We start from the raw sequence: 23012 nt of genomic DNA, 5'->3' as shown, positions 1-23012 counted from the left end.
CAACCCCGATTTTCGATTGATACCGGTTACAGACATCGGCCCAAGTGACAGCCGGATATTCCACCAAGTTTTGTTTCAACTACTGTGAAGCCAATAAGCTCTGAATGTTGAGTCCTTGGGTAAAAGCCTGAATGGCCCAAGAGCATCTCATTATCCTTAATTTTTACTTTGAAAAGGTCCTACCGGTGGTAGGTCTATCCGTTCCATTTGAAACTGGGACACGAACTCTATGAGCATCTCATTATCCTTATGTTTTACTTTGAAAAGATATGATTTCCTAGTCTCGACTTTGATAGCCCTGGCATGTGCTTTCACGAAAGAATCTGCAAGCATAGCAAATGAGTCAATAGAATTAGGAGTTAAGCTGTGATACAATATCATAGCTCCTTTTGATAGGGTCTCTACGAACGTTTTCAACAAGACAAACTCGATCTCATCATCTTCCAAGTCGTTCCCTTTGATGGCACATGTGCAGGAGGTAACATGCTCATTTGGGTCGGTCGTTCCGTTGTACTTAGGAATCTCGGGCATGCGGAACTTCTTAGGGATCGCTTTGGAGCCGCGCTCTGAGGAAAAGGTTTTTGCACGAAGTTCTTGGAATCCAGGCCTTTCAATATTGGCGGTGCGGCTGGAATTTGATCGACCCTGAAATTATAGGTTTCTACCTTTTTGTCATTAGCTTCGATTTTCTTTTCCCTTGATTCTATCCGTTTTGACAGTTCCTCGAGTATCTTTGCGATCTCGGGGTTAGTCCCCGATTCATTTTCATTCGACCTCTCTGTAACCGGTTCATCATTGCGGGTTACTTCCGGGACGGATCAGGTTCCATTCTGCAAGGTGCGCGGTTTTGGTTCTGTAACTGATCTATCACCACCTGTTGAGCCTGTAACATTTTGAAGATCATCCGTAAATTGATCCCGTCTCCTCCAATATTTTATGTGTTTGAGCTTCTGAACGGGATCCATCACGGACGTTATTCTCGGGATCGGTTGGGAAGTTTGCGTTGATAGCCACATGTGAATTAACATCGATCGGGTCCGCGACCGAAATTCCGATGGGATCAACGGGCGATACCTCGTTACTGGGCACTATGTTGTTATTTTCACCTTGATGACCTGACTCATTGTCAACATGTAGGGGTGGTGATTGAGAGTTTGGCATTTTGAGATTTAACCTGAAATTAGATACACTTCAAAGAACAAGTGTAAAGTAGTGTGTTATGAAAATTTGTATCAAATAACCACTATTATCCTTAGCCCCACGGTGGGCGCCAAACTGTTTACCCTCAAAATCGGATAACAATTAAATTTGTAAGTGATTTTAAGGATACGAGGATTAACTTGATACAAAGTGATAAATTAAGTTGCAATTGAAATAAACAATGATAAAGTAAATTCAAAACACACGAATTGGACACTTTCAATCTCGGAAGGTTAGCTACCCTTGAGCCAGATACACTTTGATCAGTATCACGAGACAGAAGAACAAGTGCTGAAAGAGAAAATAACAATGTATTGCTTTGAAATGCGTGCTACAATGTATTAAATGAATTATGAGACCCCCTTTATATAGTAGATAAGTCCTATTTTAGGTACAATTCTATAAAAGGTAAAAAATCTCTTGATTTTCCAATTGCCAGTTCCTCATTAATGTATGCTGAGATTCCCGCCGTAATATCCGACTGGTCACGGATATTTCGGTCTTCTGTTATGCTAACAATGTTTCTTCGAGCTCGTTCGGGGCTAGGATCGATTTTGGGATCACGAACTCGATATTCTCGAAGGCGGGGGTTCCAACCCCGGATTCTAGCCCGGTGGATTTGGGGTCGATCTTCAGTTCTTTATTGCCATGTTCCGAACCTGACCTACCATGTCGTATGCGAGCTCGATTTCGACCGTATACAATGTACAACTCATAATAATTGGCAATCGTATAAAAATGGTTACACAGGCCGCTGGAACGAGTCATGTGGAAAACTGAAAATTTTCCTTTCCACTTGAAATTAAGTATAATTTCTTCACTTAACAAATATATTTATGACCCTCTTTACATGTGCCAAAGTATCAAGGCATCAACCCACCAAATAATTAATTAAAGACACAGATGAGAAGAAAACTGGGAAGGGCAAATGCTGTACCAACTCAATCTATAAAATATGAGACGCCAAAGCCTAATTTCACATATCCAGTCAAGCAAACTGACCTCACGTTATGGAGCACCAGCACAAAGAAGCAACGTTTCCTCACGTTCTCATCTTTCCTCTTCCAATGCAAGGCCCAATTAACTCTATGCTGCAGCTGGCCGAGCTCTTCTGCCTTTCAGGCCTGAAGGTCACCTTCCTCAACACCATCCACAACCAAGAACGTCTCCTCCGCCACACCAATGTCCAATCTCGTTTCGAGCAATATCCCGGTTTTCGATTCCTCGCAATACCTGATGGCCTTCCCGAGGAACACTCACGCTCGGTCGAACAATTCGGGGACATTATCAGCTCCGTGCAGACCGTGGCAGAGCCTTTTCTTTGAGAAAATATGCTTAGAAGTGGAGCCAAAGAACCGGTGACATGTGTTATACCAGATGCCCTGTCTTATTATGTGGTTGATATTGGAAATGAAATGGGAGTTCCAGTTATTCCCTTTGACACCATTAGCCCGTCCTGCGTTTGGGTTTACTTGTGTCTGTCAAAACTTATTGAATCTGGCGAGCTTCCCTTTAAAGGTACTCTCTCTTTCTCTCCCTCACTCATTTTTCTTTCTTTGTTTTTGTTTCGTAAATTCAAGTTAAATAAGATTACCACTATTTACCAGCACCCTGCCCCCTCCCCCCCCACACACACACCAAACACACACACACACAGAAAAGAATATTATCGCTGGACACTAGCGTTACTAGTAATGGCGTCCCAATGTAGGGAGAGAAGCCTGAGTCCTTATTATTTATTTGACAACTAATTATAATCTAAATTCTAGCTAGAAACATGTATTCGCGTCTCTCTCCCTATATGTTGAACTGAGTCAATCAGTTAAACTTCGAAGTTAGCTTTGATTTGATTAATTTTGTATTAATCAAAATTTAGATATTCGAAACTGCAAGAAAATTATTATAAGTTTGCAACTTTTCTCATATCAAAATGGTGAAAGAATACATTCATCATGTTAGTCATAGTTTGATTAGTTTGAATCTCATTAAATTGAACAATGTATTAAATTTGGGGAGGAGAAAAATAAAATACATAGTAATACTAGATTGTTTAAAATGGGCACGAATCACGAAAGACAGAAATGTTTCGCACTTGGCTTGATTAGGGTATTATTATATGCTAAATGTTCTTATTAAAGACGCAAAGGAGTTTGTGCGAAAATACGACGGGTGTCAGAGGCATGCACCAATGAATCATCAGCCCAGGGAGTTACTACATTCGGTCAATTCACCCTGGCCATTCATAAAATGGGGAATGGACATCGTCGACCCCCTGCCATGGGCCCCCGGTAAGGCTCAATTTATATTATTTATGACTGACTATTTTTCTAAATGGGTGGAAGCCCAGACATTTGAGAAAGTCAGGGAGAAAGAAGTTATTGATTTTATTTGGGACCACATCATATGCCGGTTCAAAATGCCGGCCACAATCATGTGCGACAATGGGAAGCAGTTCATCGGCAGTAAGGTGAGTAGATTTTTCGAGGACCACAAGATCAAAAGTATCATATCAACACCCTATCACCCTAGTGAGAACAGGCAGGCGGAGTCTATGAACAAAACCATACTCCAAAATCTTAAGAAGAGGTTGGTCGACGCCAAAGGAAAATGGAAGAAAATTTTGCCCGAAGTCCTGTGGGCGTATCGTACAACCTCAAAATCTAGTACCGGGGTCTCCACTTTCTCGATGGTCTACGGTGTCGAAGCGCTAATACCGGTAGAAGTAAGAGAACCGAGTCTTAGGTTCTGATATGCGACCGAAGAGTCAAACGATGAGGCCATGAGCACGAGCCTGGAACTATTGGACGAAAGGCGCAAAATCGCCCCCGTCCGGTTACGAATCGAAAGGTATTATAACAGGAGAGCCAACCTCCAACACTTCAATATCAGGGACTTAGTGTTAAGAAAGGTGACACTGAACACCCGGAACCCGAACGAAGGGAAGCTGGGACCAAATTGGGAAGGTCCATATCGAATTATCGAGATCACCGACAAAGGATCATACAAACTCGAAGCAGTGAAAGGTGAGCGATTACAGAACAACTGGAACGTAACCCACTTAAAACGATACTACTGCTAAGGTACGACCCTATTCATTCTTTTCTTTACATGTGTTATGAATTGGACTGACGTTTGCAGGCAACGGCCAAAGGATGATGCGGCTTTTAGACATGAAAGCAAGCATTGCACTCTTTTTTCCCTTGAACCGGTTTTGTCCGAAATGGGTTTTTCGGCAAGATTTTTAACGAGGCAACGGTAATCGTGCAATCTTAGAACTGAAGACCGGTTATGAACCGGAGTCGAGGATCACATTAACAGTATCCGGACCCTCTCTACGATCGGCCTCGAATACTGGGGGCCATCACCCTCGGATAATGATTTTAGCAAGGAAAGAAACTTTGTGCTCAAACATTCTGGGCTCAGTGGATAGGATTTATTATAAGGGCCAAACGGTCAAATGAATTGTTCCCACATAGATCACTTAAGCCATAACACGAAGCTTGTACACATTTACAATCTTGTATGTTGCGCACAGAAATTAAAGAAAGTTTCTACCTTGTAGATACATATTTTGTCTCCTAAAAATTACTACATTTTGTTCCTTAAGAACATAGAGCCCAAGGGCCACCTCTATACGGATCCAAGAGAATACCCCGACTCGGGGACTGTTGTCCAAGGCCAACTCGGATGGCTCGGGCTGTCGAAACTCAGGGGCACAAAAACCTATTAGTCAGTGCCCGAACTTTAAAGGTTACAACCACCCCCACTCGGGGACTGTAGTCCTGGGCAAGCCCGGACGGCTCGGGTATCGAAGCCCGGGGTAATAAGCCTATTGGGCATTACCCGAACTTAAAAGGCTACTGCCATCCTAGAAACGGCTCGGAGATGTCCGAAACCCGTAACTAAAACATAAGGCCTTCAAAAATTCTAAACCGGTCCAAAAGCTACCCTCAGCAAAATTATAATCTAAAAACTTGTAAGTAAGCGCTTTGGGGAAAGCTTCCGGTCATACAAAGCCCCCACGAGTTTTGAGCAAAATTACATCGAGAACAAGCCTTGTTCGAACCTCCGAACAAGACCTTATTACTACGTGCTAAGGCATTTGAAATCTTTGCAATCGTAAAGAAAAAACCAAAAGAAACAAACTTAAAAATTTCCAAAGGGAAAAAAGAAAAGCCTTGTATATATATATATATATAAAGATCTTTACAAAGGCCAAACGACTTCAATAAAATATACAAAAATACAAAAATAAAGAAAATATACAAGGCACCTGAGTCTAATCTTCGCCGGAGTCCGCCTCGTCGCCGGGACCATCGGGGTCTTTTTCGCCCTCGGATTCGCCGGAACCCTCGGAGCCTTCCTCGTCCTCGGGATCTTCCAACTTCTTGGCGTCGGCCTCGAGCCTCTTAGCATTTTCGAACTCGGCCGAAAGGTCAAACCCCCGAGTATGAACTTCCTCAAGAGCCTCTCTTCGGTACTATCACTTCACGTATTCGATAGTGACTTTCAGGCAATCCTGGGCTACCTCAGCATCAGCTCTGTACTGGGCCACCATCTCTTCAGCATCGGCCCTTGTTATTTCCGCCGCTGACTTGGCCATTTTAAGCTCCTTGCCAAGGGTATCCTGTTCAACAACGGCCGAACCCAGTTGGGACTGGAGGTCTTCGATATTTTAGGACCAAGCCTCAATTTTCTCCCTCGCCCCTCGAAATTGGACCTTCGCCGAGGCTAGTTGCTCCCGGGCAGTCTCCTTTTCCGAAGCCAATCGGTACATTTTGCCCTTCTACTCCTCGGCTATAGCCTTGACCCCATCCATCTTCGCTCGATGCTGGTCGATCCGATCAAGCTTCTGCTGGACCTGTGAGTTTTGACCGTTAGTCGCCAAACATAACTCGTCATCACTAACTTTGAAGATATTTACTTGTTCCACTAGGTCGGCATGTTCTTCTGACCCGCGTCAAACTCAGCCCGGAGATTTTTGACTTCTCATTCGCGTTGCTCGCTGAGAAGCTTATACATGTCCCTCTTCTCAACAAGCTCTTTGACCTCGGCCTCGAGTTGGCTAAGCTCATCCCGGTATCGGAGAAAGGTTTCATGGTGGAGCACCAAGGCCCACAAAACATGAAAAAGAAAAGGCATTAGAGTCATCAAAAACTAAATTCGAAGATAAAAGCATGTGATAACACTTTACCCGGTTTAATGCCTCTTGTGCTTCGTTGAACAAGCATAGCGTATCCACGTCGTTCATTTTTGCCTGGTCTTCTTCGATTTCCAGGCACCGGAGGTAGCTAGCTACCCCGATAGGGGTAGAAAGAACCCGGGCATCCTCTAGGACGGTGATAACAACTGATCGCTTCCGGCCAGGATCCGTGCTCGGAGCGGGGAACCGGTTGACCAACCTCGGGGTCGAGTTCGGCCCACCGACCCCCGAGGGTGAACTTTTCCTCGGCACCGCTAAGTCACCCAACCTGGAGAAGTTTTCCAGGGCGGTTGAGTCTACACCATCAAAAGAAGCATCGGAGGGGATCGTCCACTCCATGAGCCCCTTTATTGGATCGCTCCTTCGTCACTCGGGCTTCATCAAACATGGACTATATGAACGAGGGCGATCCCCAAATTTCTATAATACCGGGTGGCGCTGAGCCGGCGACTCGAGAGGTATCGACCCTCACCTCTGTACCAGCCTCGTGAACTTGAGGGGTATTAGCCTTCGTCATTTCCCCCTCGGCTGCCACCTGTTCCTCGTGAAAGGGCAGCTTGCGGGCCACAAAAAGATCGTCCTCCTCGAGCTCATCCTTGAGCCGAAAGAGTGAATTTGAGTCAGGCACTCGGGAGCTGGAGTTTTCCTTTGGCTTACGAGCCAACCTTCTCCTTGGTTTCTTCTTCTCCGAGCTCGGGAAACTCGGGGCCCACCTCCTTTTCTTCTCTCTAACTGTGGCTACAGGCTGCCCTGAAGCGGAAGGATCAACGGGCAGGTCCTCCCCCCCTGCCAAGAGCCTAATCTCGATGGTCTTAGGCAAGCCTGCAAAAAAGAAGAGAAATAATGAGGACATAGTGTTGAAAAAGAAAGCCTAGTGCTTCCACTCGGAGAGAAGAATCTTACCATGAGAACGGGTCTCCCAGCGACCCTTCGAGAGCTCGCGCCACGAGCGTTCGGCATAAAGAATCTACGAACAAATGCCTTTGATCTACTCCTTGAGCCGAGGAATGGCGTTTGGGACTCAAGCGAGGGATGCACCACAGCAAGCACCGATGAGAAAATGGAAGATAATACATAAAATAAACGTTTTAAAGGAGTTATACTTACGTGACACGTTCCACTTCTCGGGGAATGGCCTCCACTCGACAGGGATCAAGTCTGCGGTTTTCACCCAAACAAAGCATCCCTGCCAGCCCCGATCCCGGTCCTCGTCGATACTTGACAATGGGGCTTTGCTAGCTCGACAAACAAGCTTTATCAGTCCCCCTTCCTCCCTGGAAGATTTAGGGATTATACAAGTAGAGTAGATGATCGATGGTAAACGTGCAGGAATCAATTTTGTTCACAAAAAAATGGAGGAGAATCACGATCCTCCACAGCGATGGGGGAATCTGGCCAAGGCATACTTCGTACCTCCTACAGAAGTCCAGGATGACCGGGTCCACCAGGTCTAATATAAAAGGATAAGCGTAAACACTCAGATATCCCTCAACATGGGTAGTAATATCGTCATCAGGCCCGGAAATTACTACGTCCTTATCCGTCCAATCGCAGTCCTTTCGAACCTTAGGAAGAACGGCCTCAGTAATGGAGCAGATGTACCGTAACACTGCCTCACCTCGGCCTTGGACCATAGAGGGCTTTTCAGCCTTGTTGTCGTCATTAATCGAACACTTTCCCCCTCCCCCCCCTCCCCCCCGGGACGAACATTTTTAAGGGATGTTCGACCGTCGGTTCATCAGTGGCCGCGCCCGGTGTAGACCTCTCGAGGATGACCACATCAGGGGCGGTCTTCTCGACCTCAGTGGTCGGCTACAAGGAAGAAGAAACACCTTTCTGGGGAACGGTTTTGGAAGTTTTCGCCATTTTTTTCTAGGTAAAAGGTTTGAAAGTGTGCAAACTTATGATATAATCAATAAAAAGCTTTATACAATTTTACTTTCTTGTTCCTTGGTTTCATCATTGTTGTGCCCGGAAGCTCTGCTCCCAAATTATTGTTCTTCGTGATTTTATCAGCATTTCAAGGCTAAGTATTGTGTATTTCTTTAATTATTTCATTATTTCAGGATCAAATTAATTCACTTGTCTAGAAACAACGTATAAATTTAAATGTACCATTTTACGGGTAAACAGTTTGGCGCCCACCGTGGGGCCTAGACATCCGTGTAATTAAGTTGATTCTTGCCTTTTTTACTAACGTGTTTTGGCTATTTAATTAGGATTTTGACCATAATTGGAACTATATGAAGACAAATCCGGAATGAAGTTTCGTTAGGTGATTTTGGACTTAGGAGCGTGTTCGGAATGTAAACTAGAGGTCTGTAGCTAATTTAGGCTTAAATTGGCGAAAATTAAATTTTTGGAGATTTTGATCGGTAGTGGACTTTTTGATATCGGGGCCGGACTCCGATTCCGGAAGTTGGAGTAGGTCCGTAGGGTTGATTATGACTTGTGTACAAAATTTGGGGTCAATCGGACATGGTTTGATAGGTTTCGGCATCAGTTGTAGAAATTGGAAATTTTAAGTTCATTAAGTTTGAATCAGAGGGTGATTCGTGTTTTTAGCACCCGGTGTAGACCTCTCGAGGATGACCACATCAGGGGCGGTCTTCTCGACCTCAGTGGTCGGCTACAAGGAAGAAGAAACACCTTTCTGGGGAATGGTTTTGGAAGTCTTCGCCATTTTTTTCTGGGTAAAAGGTTTGAAAGTCTGAAGGAAGATGAGGAGATGAAGAGTAAAAACTTGCTGAGAAAATCAGGCACGCTGGCTTAAGTGAAGGGTAAAAGAAAGATTGCAATTTGAAGAACGAAGGTAAGAATGTTGAAAAATGAAGGAAGGTGGTGATATCTTGAAGGATCGAAGGTAGGAGCTTGGTCAAAAGTAAAAAATGAACGAAGGAATGACTATTTATAGAGGTTGTGCGCCGTTTCGCATCCACGAACGACCTGCCGATGGCTGACACACGTTTGGGGTCAGTACGACGCGACTGACGGGACGTTTCAATTTCTTTGTCGTTTAGTGTCACGGCGTGCTGAAGAAGGGATTGAAGAACTCATGTCATTCCTCATCGTTTTTGTAAAACTTACTCTCCAAGAAATGAGGGGACTATCTGTATACGGGTCAAACCGGGCCTATGGGATACCCCAATTTCCGATAAGGTGAATCGAGCAAGACACGTGATGATAAGGAGCCAGAATCGAGGCAAGGGTCTCATCGAGACAGGGTTCGGGGACACGGCACCCGCCTTCGGGAATATCGGGCCATGACCCCAGGATCGATCCAAATCCCAAAAGACTTCAGAGAACATTATTGAGCAACCGAACACGATTAACAGAGGGCCGTGATATCCGTGACCGACCGGGTATCACGGTGCAAATCTCGGCACGTACCGGCGAAAATTCGGTGATTAATTAAACAGAAGGTTTTTTTTTTTACCTTTTATGGAATTGTACCTAGAGTAGGACTCCCCTACTATATAAAGGGGGGTCTCAATGTTCATTAAACACATTGTAACACGCATACCAAGGCAATATACTATTATTCTGTTATTCAAAGCTCTTTTGTTTGTTGGTCAGTGTTTCATTATTATAAGCCCGGGATCGAAGACGGATACCTTATTAGGGCTGCCCTCGAGTCCAGAATCATCCCCCCTATTTTCAAGCAATTTGATAGTTTATTACATCTCTTATTTATTTATTCTGGTAATCTTTACCGTTTGTATTGAATAAATCCACGTATCCTTAAAATCACTTACAAATTTAATTGTTATCCGTTTTTTAGGGTAAACACATCCAAACCTGGAATGCCGCAATTGTAAATTTAACCAAACTAACTTTATATTTTCTTCTTAGACAATGACTTGGATGCATCAGTAACACATATACCAGCCATGGAAGGTCTTCTTCGCCGACGAGATCTTCCACACTTTTGTCTCATGGATTATAAGACTGATCCAAATTTCCTAGCCGCTTTGAAGCAGATTGAGCGGATCCCACAATCCCATGGTCTCATATTGAATACATTTGAAGATTTAGACAGGTCTTTTCTTTCTTGCATTCGTTCCTACTCTCCCAAAACATATGCAATTGGGCCTGTACACTTGCACTTAAAGGCTAAACTTGCTTCAAAAAACACTCCATCATTGCCCTTCTCAAATAGTTTGTGGGAAGAAGATCATAGTTCTATTAAATGGCTTGATGCGCAGCCCATGGGATCAGTAATTTATGTGAGTTTTGGAAGTGCTGTAGTTTTATCGAAGAAGGAAATTTTGGAATTTCGACATGGCCTACTGAATAGTAAAGTTAAATTTTTGTGGGTTATGAGGCCCAACATTTTGAAGGGAGGCAAATCAGACGTCCAATTTATGAAGGAACTTGCAGAGGGTTGCAAGGGAAATGGCTACGTAGTGAGTTGGGCTCCACAAAAGATGGTACTGGCCCACCCATCTATTTCTGGATTTTTAACACATAGTGGGTGGAACTCAACATTGGAAAGTGTCATCGAGGGAAAGCCCATGATATGCTGGCCACAATATGTGGATCAGAGAGTCACAAGCAGATTAGTAAATGAATTATGGCAAATTGGGTTGGACATGAAGGACATGTGTGATAGATCAACTATAGAGAGAACGATAAAGGATCTGATGGAAACAAAAAGAGACGAGTTCAAGAAATCAATTGAGGAATTATCAAAGTTGGCAAAACTAAGTATTGGAGAAGGTGGTTCATCGTACAATAACCTCGACTGTCTCATTCATGACATCAAAGAGTTGGCTAGAACTAAAGAAAATGGAAACATAAGAACGTGACATGCTAAGCTTGTATGTTTTTTTTATTTCTGCTGCCGAATACTACAGTAGGTATCAGTTTGGCATGGGGTCCTAAAATTTGTCGTCGTTTTCTTCTACTGTTTTCTTGAAAACTACTGCTTTTTCCACGGAAGAGAGACTTCTTTGTTACTTTCTCTGTCTTGATGACTAATTTTGTTTCGTTATGGAAGCAACGAACATAAACTATGAATTTTGGACTCTGACCAATCTAATAAAAATACATTATCACCGTTGTGATCAATACCAGTTCCAGGAAAAAGTAGTATAATGCACGCACCAACCATCTTTCGCCACTTAATTTTGTCTTTTTATTACTTATTTTATTTTTCAAATTTTACAACATTTCTTTTATTAAAAGAATTTTTTTTTTTTACTTTTCTTCTTTTATTTTTCTTTTCTCTTCCCTAACTAATATCATTTCTCAAACATGTAAATCAAGCGGTGATTTCCGACAAGTCTTTCTGAATTGGAAGAGCAAGAAGCGGAACTAGCTTGAAGAATCTGGTAACTAAACCAAAAATCTCACCGTAGAAAAGAAAATCCATCCACCTCCAAAAAAGAAAATCATGAAAATCAGCCAGTCCAAAAAAAAACCCATCTTCCATAAAAAGCTACCATCGTCAAAGAGAGACGATCAATGAAGCACCGTAGAAAAACTAGCGAAAATCAACAGGTTTGACCGGAAAAAGATTCACTCGCGCCAGAAATATTTTTCCAGTGAAAGATGCTTTTTTCTTTCTCATCCCAATCTCTCAATTTAAAAATCTTTAGTCAAAAATAACCTTTCATTCACAATAAGCACCCATTCAACACCAAATCTGAAGCTCCACAAATTGAATGCAACCTTTAGAGTAGAACAACTAGATTTTCTCCTTTAAATTCTTTCGCCTGAAAAGGTTTATTTTAGCTTTTATTAATAAAAAAAAGAAGAAGATAAAGCAAACAAAATAGTCAATGCTCCAGCTTGACTACAACGGAAATTTGGAGAATAGAGTTTGGCCTCTTTGATGGGTTAGTGTAGTGGGGTTTAATTGAAGAAGAGAAAGAAGAAGGAAAGAAAAAAGGAACAAGAAAAGTCAAAGCAAAATAAAAATGTAAAAATGAAAAAACAATCAGATATGGGGCAGTTTTTTTTGTTATCACGCGCTATAATTGCGGGTAAAATGTTAAAAGATGTCACATCAGCTCAAAAAGGTGATATTTACTACTCTATAGTTTAAACAAAAACAAGGGGATGATAAGACCCTTACAAAATATAAGGGTGCATTAATAATTGGGACAATTCTAGGTAATTATGTATCATTCCTAGAAAATTCAAATTTTGACATTTCTTTATAAAGTTCTTTCGAGAGAATGAGACGACGCTATATGTTCTCCCTCTTCAAACATAATTTGTGGTTGAGAATTTTTATTCTATGCTTTAGCCTAATCATATGTCCAATCCCAATTGATCTTAATGTGCCTTCCATCATCATTGTACATCTACGCATATCATTCATATGTGCATTTACATTGACAATTCATCAACTTTGTAGCCTGTTTGGCTAAGCGCCAAAAATCAGCTTATTTTAAGAAGTGTTTTTTTCAAAAATACTTTTGGTGAGAAATAATTTGTGTTTGGTTAATTAATGTCAAACTTTTAAAAATTGATTCTAAATGTATTTTTCTCAAAAGTACTTTGGAAGAGAAGCTACTTTTTTCTGCTTCTCCAAAACTGCTTCCGCTTCTCCTCAAAAACACTTTTTATTCTTTCAAAAGCTTGGCCAAACACTTCTAGTTTGAAAAAAAAATTACTTTTTTTGAAGAAAAAGAATACTTCTAGGATTGGAGAAACTTAGCCAAACAGACTATTACTCACTTTAACTTCCGTAAGAGTACAAGTTCATCTAAAATTGACTAAACACTCGATATATTGGGACGTAGATTATGCCTTCTTTTGACAATAAAACAACTTTTGATTTTTCTTTTTTCGACTAGATGTAGTTTTGTAATATTCCATAAATTTGAGAGAGTTTTGTTCATGAAAATAGATTTTGCAAACAAGAGAAGTGTATAGAGTAAAATATGCTATGCTACGTGGTCGTCCAAAAGAGGAACACGTGGAACTTAAGACGGGGATAGTTAAAATCGAAGGTAATTGTCCCGTCTGTCACCGGAAAGAATAACGCTCATAAAGATGCAATAAATACCCTCTGCCCTGTAGCATTTAGTGGAGAATATTCTACAGCATTTGGTGCATTGCCCGTTACAGAGAATTTATGCTCACTGTTACACTTTCTTCAATGGCCCTCATAATTGATATTAAAGAAGGGCATAATCCTAGAACCTTGTTTCCTAGGTGCAACTATAAATAGTGATCTATGTTATCATTATAAAGGACACGATTTTCTTGGCAAACTGACGCTATAATCAATAAAAAGCTTTATATAATTTTACTTTCTTGTTCCTTGGTTTCATCACTGTTGTGCCCGGAAGCTCTGCTCCCAAATCATTGTTCTTCGTGATTTTATCATCATTTCAAGACTAAGTATTGTGCATTTCTTTAATTATTTTATTATTTCAGGATCAAATTAATTCACTTGTCTAGAAACTACGTATAAATTCAACTGTACCGTTTTGCGAATAAACAGTTTGGCACCCACCGTGGGGCCTAGACATCTGTGTAATTAAGTTGATTCTTGCCTTTTTTACTAACGTGTTTTGGCTATTTATCTTAGCAAGAAATCATAAAAAATGACAGATAATAGTGTTAACAAAACACACAATCCTGAGGTTCAAGGATACCAGACTCATCTCGAGGATTCAATCGGTGACACCCACAATGAGGGAAACGATGCCACGCTTGTAACGATCCGAACGACCGTTTTGAGTGTATTATCCCCGATCCCCTATTTACTGCTTTTTTCGTGTCTTTTTCTGCTTATGTGACTTGCCGGGAGGTTATTATTGTGGTTTTGGATTGAATTGGGATACTTAATCCCTAAACGGAAGCTTAAGTCTTAAAATTTTGACCGTAGTTGGAACTGTATGAAGACGACTTTGGAATGGAGTTTCGTCAGTTCCGTTAGCTTCGTTGGGTGATTTTGGACTTCGGAGCATGTCCGGAATGTGAATTGGAGGACTGTAGCTAATTTAGGCTTGAATTGGTAAAAATCAAATTTTTGGAGATTTTGACCGGTAGAGGACTTTTTGATATCAAGGTTGAATTCCGATTCCGGAAGTTGGAGTAGGTCTGTAGGGTTGAATATGACTTGTGTGCAAAATTTGGAGTCAATCGGACGTGGTTTGATAGGTTTCGGCATCGATTGTAGAAATTAAAAGTTTCAAGTTCATTAAATTTGAATCGGAGAGTGATTTATATTTTTAGTGTTGTTTGATGTGATTTGAGGGCTCGACTAAGTTCGTATGGTATTTTAGGACTTGTTGGTATGTTTGGTTGAGATCCCGGGGGCCTCGGGTGCATTTCGGTTGCTTAACGGATTGAATTTGGACTTATGCAAATTGATGAAGTTTCTGGTTCATGGTGTTTTTTGCACCTGCGGAGGGGAGACCGCACATGCGAACTCGTACGTGCGGAAGGAGGAGCGCAGGTGCGGTTTGGTCAAGCTTGGTTTGTGGGCGCATGTGCGAGATTGGCCCGCAGAAGCGGAGCCACATCTGCGAAAGATGGAGTGCAGAAGCGGACGGGGCCTGGAGCAATATGATGCAAAAACGGAGTTCGGTGGATTGGTCAGGGGTCGTAGGTGCGTGGAAAAGGCCGCATCTGCGATGCCCGCAAATGCGCAAGGCTGTCCGCAGGTGTGAAGAGAAAACCGCAGAAGCGGAGAAGGATTTCGCAGGCGCGTACTCGCATGTGTGGTCCCTTCATCACAGGTGCGGAGGCTGAGGGGAGTAAGTGGCTTGCGTAGAAGCGCTCTTTTCGCCGCACAAGCGGACACACAGGTGTAAGCCCAGGCTCCGCAGGTGCAGAAATGCCTGGGCAGAACCTACTTAAGCGAGACTTCGAGATTTTTGGACATTTTCATCATTTTGAGCTCGGACTTTGGAGGTTTTTGAGAGGGTTTTCGAGGTAAGATTCTTGTATTTATTTTTCTTCAATAATGATGTTTCCCCATTGATTTCCCACGTAGTTGGTATGTTTTTGAGGTGAAATTTGGGGGTTTGAGGCTAAGGATGTGAAAAGTAAATTTTGGGGATTTGAAGGGCCATTTAGTGTCGGATTTTAGTAAATTTGATATGGTTAGACTCGTGAGCGAATGGGCGTTCATATTTTGTGACTTTTACCCGATTTTGAGACGTGGACCCGAGTCGGCTTTTTAGGTCGGATTTCAGAATTTTTGTTAAAGTCTTAATTTCATTAATTAGATTAGTCTATTATAGTTGTATTTATGATATATAACTGTTTCTCGCTAGATTTGGGCCAATCAGAGTGGGATAATCGAGGAAAGGGCAGTCTTGCTGATTGATTGAGCTTGGTTCGAGGTAAGTGGCTTGCCTAACCTTGTGTGGGGGAAATCCCCTTAGGATTTGGTACTGTTGTGATATGTGAGCATCGTGTATGTGAGGTGACGAGTGCGTACACGGGCTACTTGTTGCAAAACCCGGTTTTCATTGAGTAGTGATTTGTTTTCATGTTAATTAAGTTATACCAGCATATGTAGTTATCCTGTTAGTCTAATATCCCATGTCTACGTGCTTTAACTGCTTATTTCAACTCTGTGCAACATGCCTAATTGATTTCTTGCTTTTCCTTGATCTTTATCTGTCTTAACTGTAGAATTCTTGCTGTTAATTGTTGTATTTATCGGTTTGACCTGTGTGTTTACTTTTGAGACTACGAGGCGGTACCTCGGGAGTTCTTCCTGCATATTTACTTTCGAGACTACGACGCCGTACCTCGAGAATTCTCCCTATATATTTACTTTTGAGACTACGAGGCGGTACCTCGGGAGTTCTTCCTGTATATTTACTTTTGAGACTACGAGGCGGTACCTCGAGAGTTGTCCCTGTATATTTATTTTTGAGACTACGAGGTGGTACCTCGGGAGTTCTTCCTGCATATTTATTTTTGTGACTACGAGGCGGTACCTCGGGAGTTCTCCCTGCACATTTACTTTTGAGACTACGAGGCGGTACCTCGGGAGATCTCTTTGCATATTTATTTTGGGACTGCGAGACGGTATCTCGGGAGATCCCCTGCTGTTTAATCCTGTGTGTTGCGCTGCTATTTTTGTTGTGTTTTCCTTTTTGTTAAATTCCAGTCTCTTCTTATATTGCTACATTTTCCTGCTTTATTTGTTATATACCAGTGGGCCCTGACCTCACCCCATCACTACTCTACCGAGGTTAGGCTTGACACTTACTAGGTACCGTTGTGGTGTACTCATGCTACTATTCTGCACATATTTGTTTTGTGCAGATCCAGGTACTTCTTATTAACCTCGCTATTAGCTAAGAGTGCTTGCTGCTGCACGGAGACTTCAAGGTGCATCTGCTGCGTCCGCCGACTTCGGAGTCCCCCTCTATTCTCTCCTATGTCATTTACCTTACATACTTCTTTGTTAGACTCTGGTGTATAGAGATACTAGTTTCCTTTCTATAGCTTGTGACTTATGATATTTCGGGTTTTGGAAATACTGTATATTACTATAGTATTGGTTATTGTACATGCCGGGCGACATTATTACTAGTTATTTTGTTGTCTATTGCATTTAGTTGTTAGGTTTTACTTCCATTTTTGCTATTTCCGCATTATGTTAGGCTTACCTAGTTGTAGAGAGCCGTTACAACTTTATACGGAGGGAGTTTGGGTAGTGACAAGTTGATATCAGAGCTCTAGGTTCATAGGTGTCATGAGTCACAAGCAAGTTTAGTAGAGTCTTGCAGATCGGTACAGAGACGTCTGTATTTATCTTCGGGGGGCTATGGAACTGTTAGGAAAAATTACACTTCTTTGATTCCTTGTCGTCGAAATTTTTGACTTCGAAATTCTAAATTTCTATATTCTATTCTTTCACAGATGGTAAGGACACGCACAACTGGATCTGATAATCAGACACCCGCGCCCCCTGCTAGAGCCGCGAGAGGCAGGGGCCAAGGTAGAGGCCGAGGACGTCCACTTGGTGCAGTCAGAGCACCCGCACGAGGTGCTACAGAGGAGCCCCCAGTAGCTCCAGCTGGAGGGCAGGCACCTGAGGTACCTGCTGCTGCACCAGCCCTCCAGGAGACTCTAGCCCAGTTTCTGAGCATGTTCAGCACCTTAGCTCAGGCTGGATTGATTCCACTTGCTCCTGCCACATCTCAGGCCGGGGGAGGAGTACAGACTCCCGTCGCCGGTACTCCAGAGCAGCGGGTTCAGGTCGACCATGTTCCATAGATTATACCGATGCAGCCGGTAGCTCCAGCTCAGCCCGAGGTTAGGACAACAGTTTCTGAGGTGGAGCAACTCATACTTGAGAGGTACAGGAAGTACCACCCTCCTACCTTCAGTGGATTGGCGTCAGAGGATGCCTAGGGTTTTCTGGAGGATTGTCACCGTATTCTTCGTACTATGGGTGTAGCAGAGTCGAGTGGGGTTTCTCTTACTACATTCCAACTTAGAGGAACAGCCTATTAGTGGTGGCGTGCTTATGAGTTGGGTAGTCCAGTTGAGGAAGCTTCACTTACATGGACTCAGTTCTCGGACATGTTTTCGAGAGAGTATGTCCCTCAGAGCCTGAGGGATGCATGGCGCGCAAAGTTTGAGCAGTTGCGCCAGGGTGCTATGATTGTATCAAAGTATGCAGTTCTCTTCAGTGATTTGGCCTGACATGCACCGGCCTTGGTTGCCATAGTTCGAGAGAGGGTTCGTCGGTTTATTGAGGGACTCCACCCCAGTATCAGGCTTAGCATGGACCGGGAGTTGGAGATGGATATTTCTTACTAGCAAGTTGTGAGTATATCTAGGAGATTGGAGGGTATGCTTGCTCGGGAGAGAGAGGATAGGGAGGCCAAGAGGTCTCAAGATTCTGGCACTTATAGTGTTACTCGTGCCCCAGCTGCAGCTTGTCATTGTAGGGGCTATGTGAGTCGCCCTGTTCATTCAGCTCTTCTAGCCGCTAGTGGTATTTTGGTCCCTTCTAGGCCCCAGGAGCCTTATTATGCACCACCAGTATCTAGTGCGCCTCCTGCACGGGGTGCTTTTAGCGATTAGTCTAGCAGACCTGGACAGAGCGAGTCACAGCAGCCACGCCCTCCAAGAGCTTGTTTTGAGTGTGGCGACACCCGCCATATGGTGAGGGATTGCCCCATATTTAGGAGGGGTGCACCTCCATAGACTTATCAGACACCGCGTGCTCCACCGGGTCCTCAGGCTATGATTCCAGCACCAGCTACCGCCCTACCTACTCAGCCAGCTCGAGGTGGAGGTCGGGGAGGATGAGGTCGCCCTAGAGGGGGAGGCCGGGCCAGATATTTTGCTCTTCCTGCTTGTACAGAGGCAGTTGCTTCCGACTCTGTCATTACAAGTATTGTTCCGGTCTGTCATAGAGATGCATCGGTCTTATTTGATCTAGGCTCTACTTATTCCTATGTGTCCTCTTATTTTGCCCCGTATTTGGGCGTATCTCGGGATTCTTTGTGTTCCCCTATTTATGTGTCTACTCTTGTGGAAGATTCTCTTGCTGTGGAACACGTGTATCGATCGTTTTTGATTGCTCTTAGTGGTTTTGAGACCAGAGCCGATTTATTATTGCTTAGTATGGTAGACTTTGATGTTATCTTGGGCATGGACTGGTTATCGCCCCATTATGGTATTTTTGATTGTCACGCTAAGACCGTGACGCTGGCTATACCACAATTACCGCGATTAGAGTGGAGAGGTACCTTAGAGTATACTCCCAGCAGAGTTATTTCATTTCTTAAAGCTCAATGAATGGTTGAGAAGGGGTGTGACGCGTATCTAGCTTATGTGAGAGATGTTAGTATTGATGCCCCTACAGTTGAGTCAGTCTCAGTAGAGAGGGACTTTCCATATGTGTTTCCAATTGATCTTCCGGGCATACCGCCCGACAGAGATATTAATTTTGGCATTGATTTGTTACCGGACACTCAGCCCATCTCTATTCCTCCGTATCATGTGGCTCCTCCTGGGTTGAACGAGTTGAAGGAGCAGTTACAGGAGTTGCTTGATAAGGGCTTCATTCGGCCCAGTGTGTCACCTTGGGGTGCTCATGTCTTATTTGTGAAGAAAAAGGATGGTTCTATGCGTATGTGTATTGATTATCGCCAGCTGAACAAATTTATAGCGAAGAACAGGTATACATTGCCTCGTATTGATGACTTATTTGATCAGTTACAGGGTGCCAGAGTGTTTTCCAAGATTGACTTACGTTCATGCTATCATCAGTTGAAGATTCAGGAGCCAGATATCCCGAAGACTGCTTTCAGGACTTGGTATGGTCACTACGAGTTTCTTGTGATGTCTTTTGGGCTGACCAATGCTCCGTCAACTTTTATGCACTTGATGCACAATGTGTTCCAGCCGTATCTTGAACCTTTTTTGATTGTGTTTATTGATAACATTCTGGTGTACTCTCGGACTCGGGAGGATCATGAGCAGCACTTGATGATTGTGCTTCAGACCCTGCGAGAAATGAGGTTATATGCAAAATTCTCAAAGTGTGAGTTTTGGCAAGACTTAGTGGCATTCTTGGGTCATGTGGTATTGAGTGATGGGATCCATGTGGATCTAAAGAAGATTGAAGCAGTGCATAGTTGGCCTAAACCATCCTCAGCTACTGAGATTCGGAGTTTTCTTGGTTTGGCGGGGTATTACCGTCAATTTGTAGAGGGTTTCTTATCTATTGCAGCACCTATGACTAGGCTGACCCAGAAGGGTGCTCCATTCAGGTGGACAGAGGAGTGTGAGGAGAGCTTTCAGAAGCTCAAGACAGCTTTGACTACAACCCCAATATTGGTATTGCCTACAGGTTTGGGGTCTTATATTGTATATTGTGATGTGTCACGGATTGGTCTCGGCGCAATGTTGATGCAGGACGGTAGGGTGATTGCCTACGTGTCCAGACAGTTGAAGGTGCATGAAAAGAACTATCATGTCCACGACCTTGAATTAGCAGCTATTGTTCACGACTTGAAGATTTGGCGGCACTATTTGTACGGTGTTCTTTGTGAGATTTACACTGATCATCGGAGTTAGCAGCATCTGTTCAAGCAAAAGGATCTTAACTTGCGTCAGCAAAGGTGATTAGAGCTGCTTAAGGATTATGATATCACCATTTTGTACCATCACAGGAAGGCCAATGTAGTGACAGATGCTTTGAGTCGCTGGGCAGAGTGTTTGAGGAGCTTAGCATATCTACCAGCAATAGAGAGGCCACTGGCATTGGATGTTCAGGCCTTAGCCAGCCAGTTTGTTAGATTGGATATTTCTGAGCCGAGTCGAGTATTGGCTTGTGTGGTCTCTCGGTCTTCTCTTTATGATCGTATCAGGGAGCGTCAGTATGATGACCCCCATCTGCTTGTCCTTAAGGACACGGTTCAGCACGGTGATGCTAAGCAGGTCACCATTGGGGATGATGGTGCATTGAGGATGCATGGCAGGCTATGTGTGCCCAATGTAGATGGGTTGTGTGAGTTGATTCTCCAGGAGGCTCACAGTTTGCGATAATCCATTCATTCGGGTGCCGGGAAGTTGTATCAGGACTTGAGACAGCATTACTGGTGGAGGAGAATGAAGAAGGACATAGTGGAGTATGTAGCTCTGTGTCTAATTTGCCAGCATGTGAAGTATGAGCATCAACGGCCATGTGGGTTGCTTCAGAAGTTAGAAATTCCAGAGTGGAAATAGGATCGGATCACTATGGATTTCGTTGTTGGACTCCCACAGACTCAGCGGAGGTTTGATGCAGTCTGGGTGATTGTGGATAGGCTGACCAAGTTAGCTCATTTCATTCCTGTGATGACTACTTATTCTTCTGAGAAGTTGGCTCGAATTTATATCCGCGAGATTGTCAAGATTCATGGCATATCGGTATCTATCATCTCTGACCGAGGTACACAGTTTACATCACGATTCAGGAGGGCTATAGAGCAGGAGTTGGGTACTCGGGTTGATTTATGCACAACATTTCACCCTCATACGGATGAATAGTCCGAGCGCACTATTCAGATACTGGAGGATATGTTTCGTGCTTGTGTGATAGATTTTTAGGGTGCTTGGTACTAGTTCTTGCCACTTGCGGAGTTTGCTTACAACAAAAATTATCAGTCGAACATTCAGATGGCACCGTGTGAGGCCTTATATGGGAGGTGGTACCGGTCTCCAGTGGGTTGTTTTGAGTCGGGTGAGGCTAGGCTATTGGGTACAGACTTGGTTCAGGATGCCTTGGAGAGAGTTAAATTGATTCAGGATCGAATTCGCACAGCCCAGTCTAGACAAAAGAGTTAGGCGGATCGGAATGTTCGCGATTTTGCATTCATGGTTGGAGAATGGGTCCTACTCCGGGTGTCACCCATGAAGGGTATGAGGTTCGGAAAGAAGGGCAAGCTGAGCCCAAGATTTATCGGCCCATTCGAGGTGTTGCGGCGTGTTGGGGAGGTTGCTTATGAGCTTGCCTTGCCTCCCAGTCTAGCAGGAGTTCATCTAGTATTCCATGTCTCGATGCTCTGGAAGTATCACGGCAATCCGTTCCATGTGTTGGATTTCAGCTCAGTCCAGTTGGACAAGGATCTATATTTTGTTGAGGAGCCAGTGGCTATTTTGGACAGGAAGGTCAGAAAACTAAGGTCAAAGAACATTACTTCCGTGAAGGTGCAATGGAAGGGTCAGCCGATCGAGGAGGCGACTTGGGAGATCGAGCATAATATGCGCAGCCGTTATCCTCATCTTTTCACCACTTCAGGTATGTCTCTATGCTCGTTCGAGGACGAACAATTATTTTAAGAAGGGGAGGATGTAATGACCCGACCGGTCATTTTGAGTGTATTAGCCCCGATCGCATATTTACTGCTATCCCCGTGTCTGTTTCTGCTTATGTGACTTGCTGGGAGGTTGTTATTGTGGTTTCGGAGTAAATTGGGACACTTAGTCCCTAAACGGAAGATTAAGTCTTAGGATTTTGACTGTAGTTGGAACTGTATGAAGACGACTTCGGAATGGAGTTTCGTGGGTTCCGTTAGCTTCGTTGGGTGATTTTTGACTTCAGAGCATGTCCGGAATGTGAATTGGAGGTTTGTAGCTAATTTAGGCTTGAATTGGCGAAAATCAAATTTTTGGAGATTTTGACCAGTAGTGGACTTTTTGATATCAGGGTTGGATTCCGATTTCGGAAGTTGGAGTAGGTCTGTAGGGTTGAATATGACTTGTGTGCAAAATTTGGGGTCAATCGGACGTGGTTTGATAGGTTTCGGCATCGGTTGTAGAAATTGAAAGTTTCAAGTTCATTAAGTTTGAATCGGAGGATGATTCATGTTTTTAGAGTTGTTTGATGTGATTTGAGGGCTCGACTAAGTTCGTATGGTGTTTTAGGACTTGTTGGTATGTTTGGTTGAGGTCCCGGGGGCTTCGGGTGCATTTTGGTTGCTTAACGGATTGAATTTGGACTTATGCAAATTGCTGAAGTTTCTGGTTTATGGTATTTTTCGCACCTGCGGAGGGGAGACCGCACGTGCGGAAGGAGGAGCGCAGGTGCGGTTTGGTCAAGCTTGGTCTGTGGGCACATGTACGAGATTGGCCCGTAGAAGCGAAGCCACATCTGCGAAAGATAGAGCGCAAAAGCCGA

At 43.5% G+C, this 23012-nt stretch overlaps 1 protein-coding gene across 1 annotated transcript; it reads left to right on the top strand.

Annotated features, from left to right (window-relative positions):
- The first annotated feature begins 2008 nt into the window (after positions 1 to 2008).
- LOC104090601 (7-deoxyloganetic acid glucosyltransferase-like) lies at positions 2009 to 11361 on the top strand. The gene is made up of 2 exons (XM_009595735.4): positions 2009 to 2718; positions 10256 to 11361. The coding sequence occupies exons 1-2, from the start codon at positions 2532 to 2534 to the stop codon at positions 11209 to 11211; spliced, it is 1143 nt and encodes a 380-aa protein (XP_009594030.1). The 5' UTR covers positions 2009 to 2531; the 3' UTR covers positions 11212 to 11361.
- The last annotated feature ends 11651 nt before the right edge of the window (positions 11362 to 23012 follow it).

Source organism: Nicotiana tomentosiformis, chromosome 3, assembly GCF_000390325.3.
Source record: "Nicotiana tomentosiformis chromosome 3, ASM39032v3, whole genome shotgun sequence".
In the NCBI taxonomy this organism is placed as follows: domain Eukaryota; kingdom Viridiplantae; phylum Streptophyta; class Magnoliopsida; order Solanales; family Solanaceae; genus Nicotiana; species Nicotiana tomentosiformis.
Note: the sequence above shows the minus strand (reverse complement) of the source record. Positions and strands in the feature narration are given on the sequence as shown.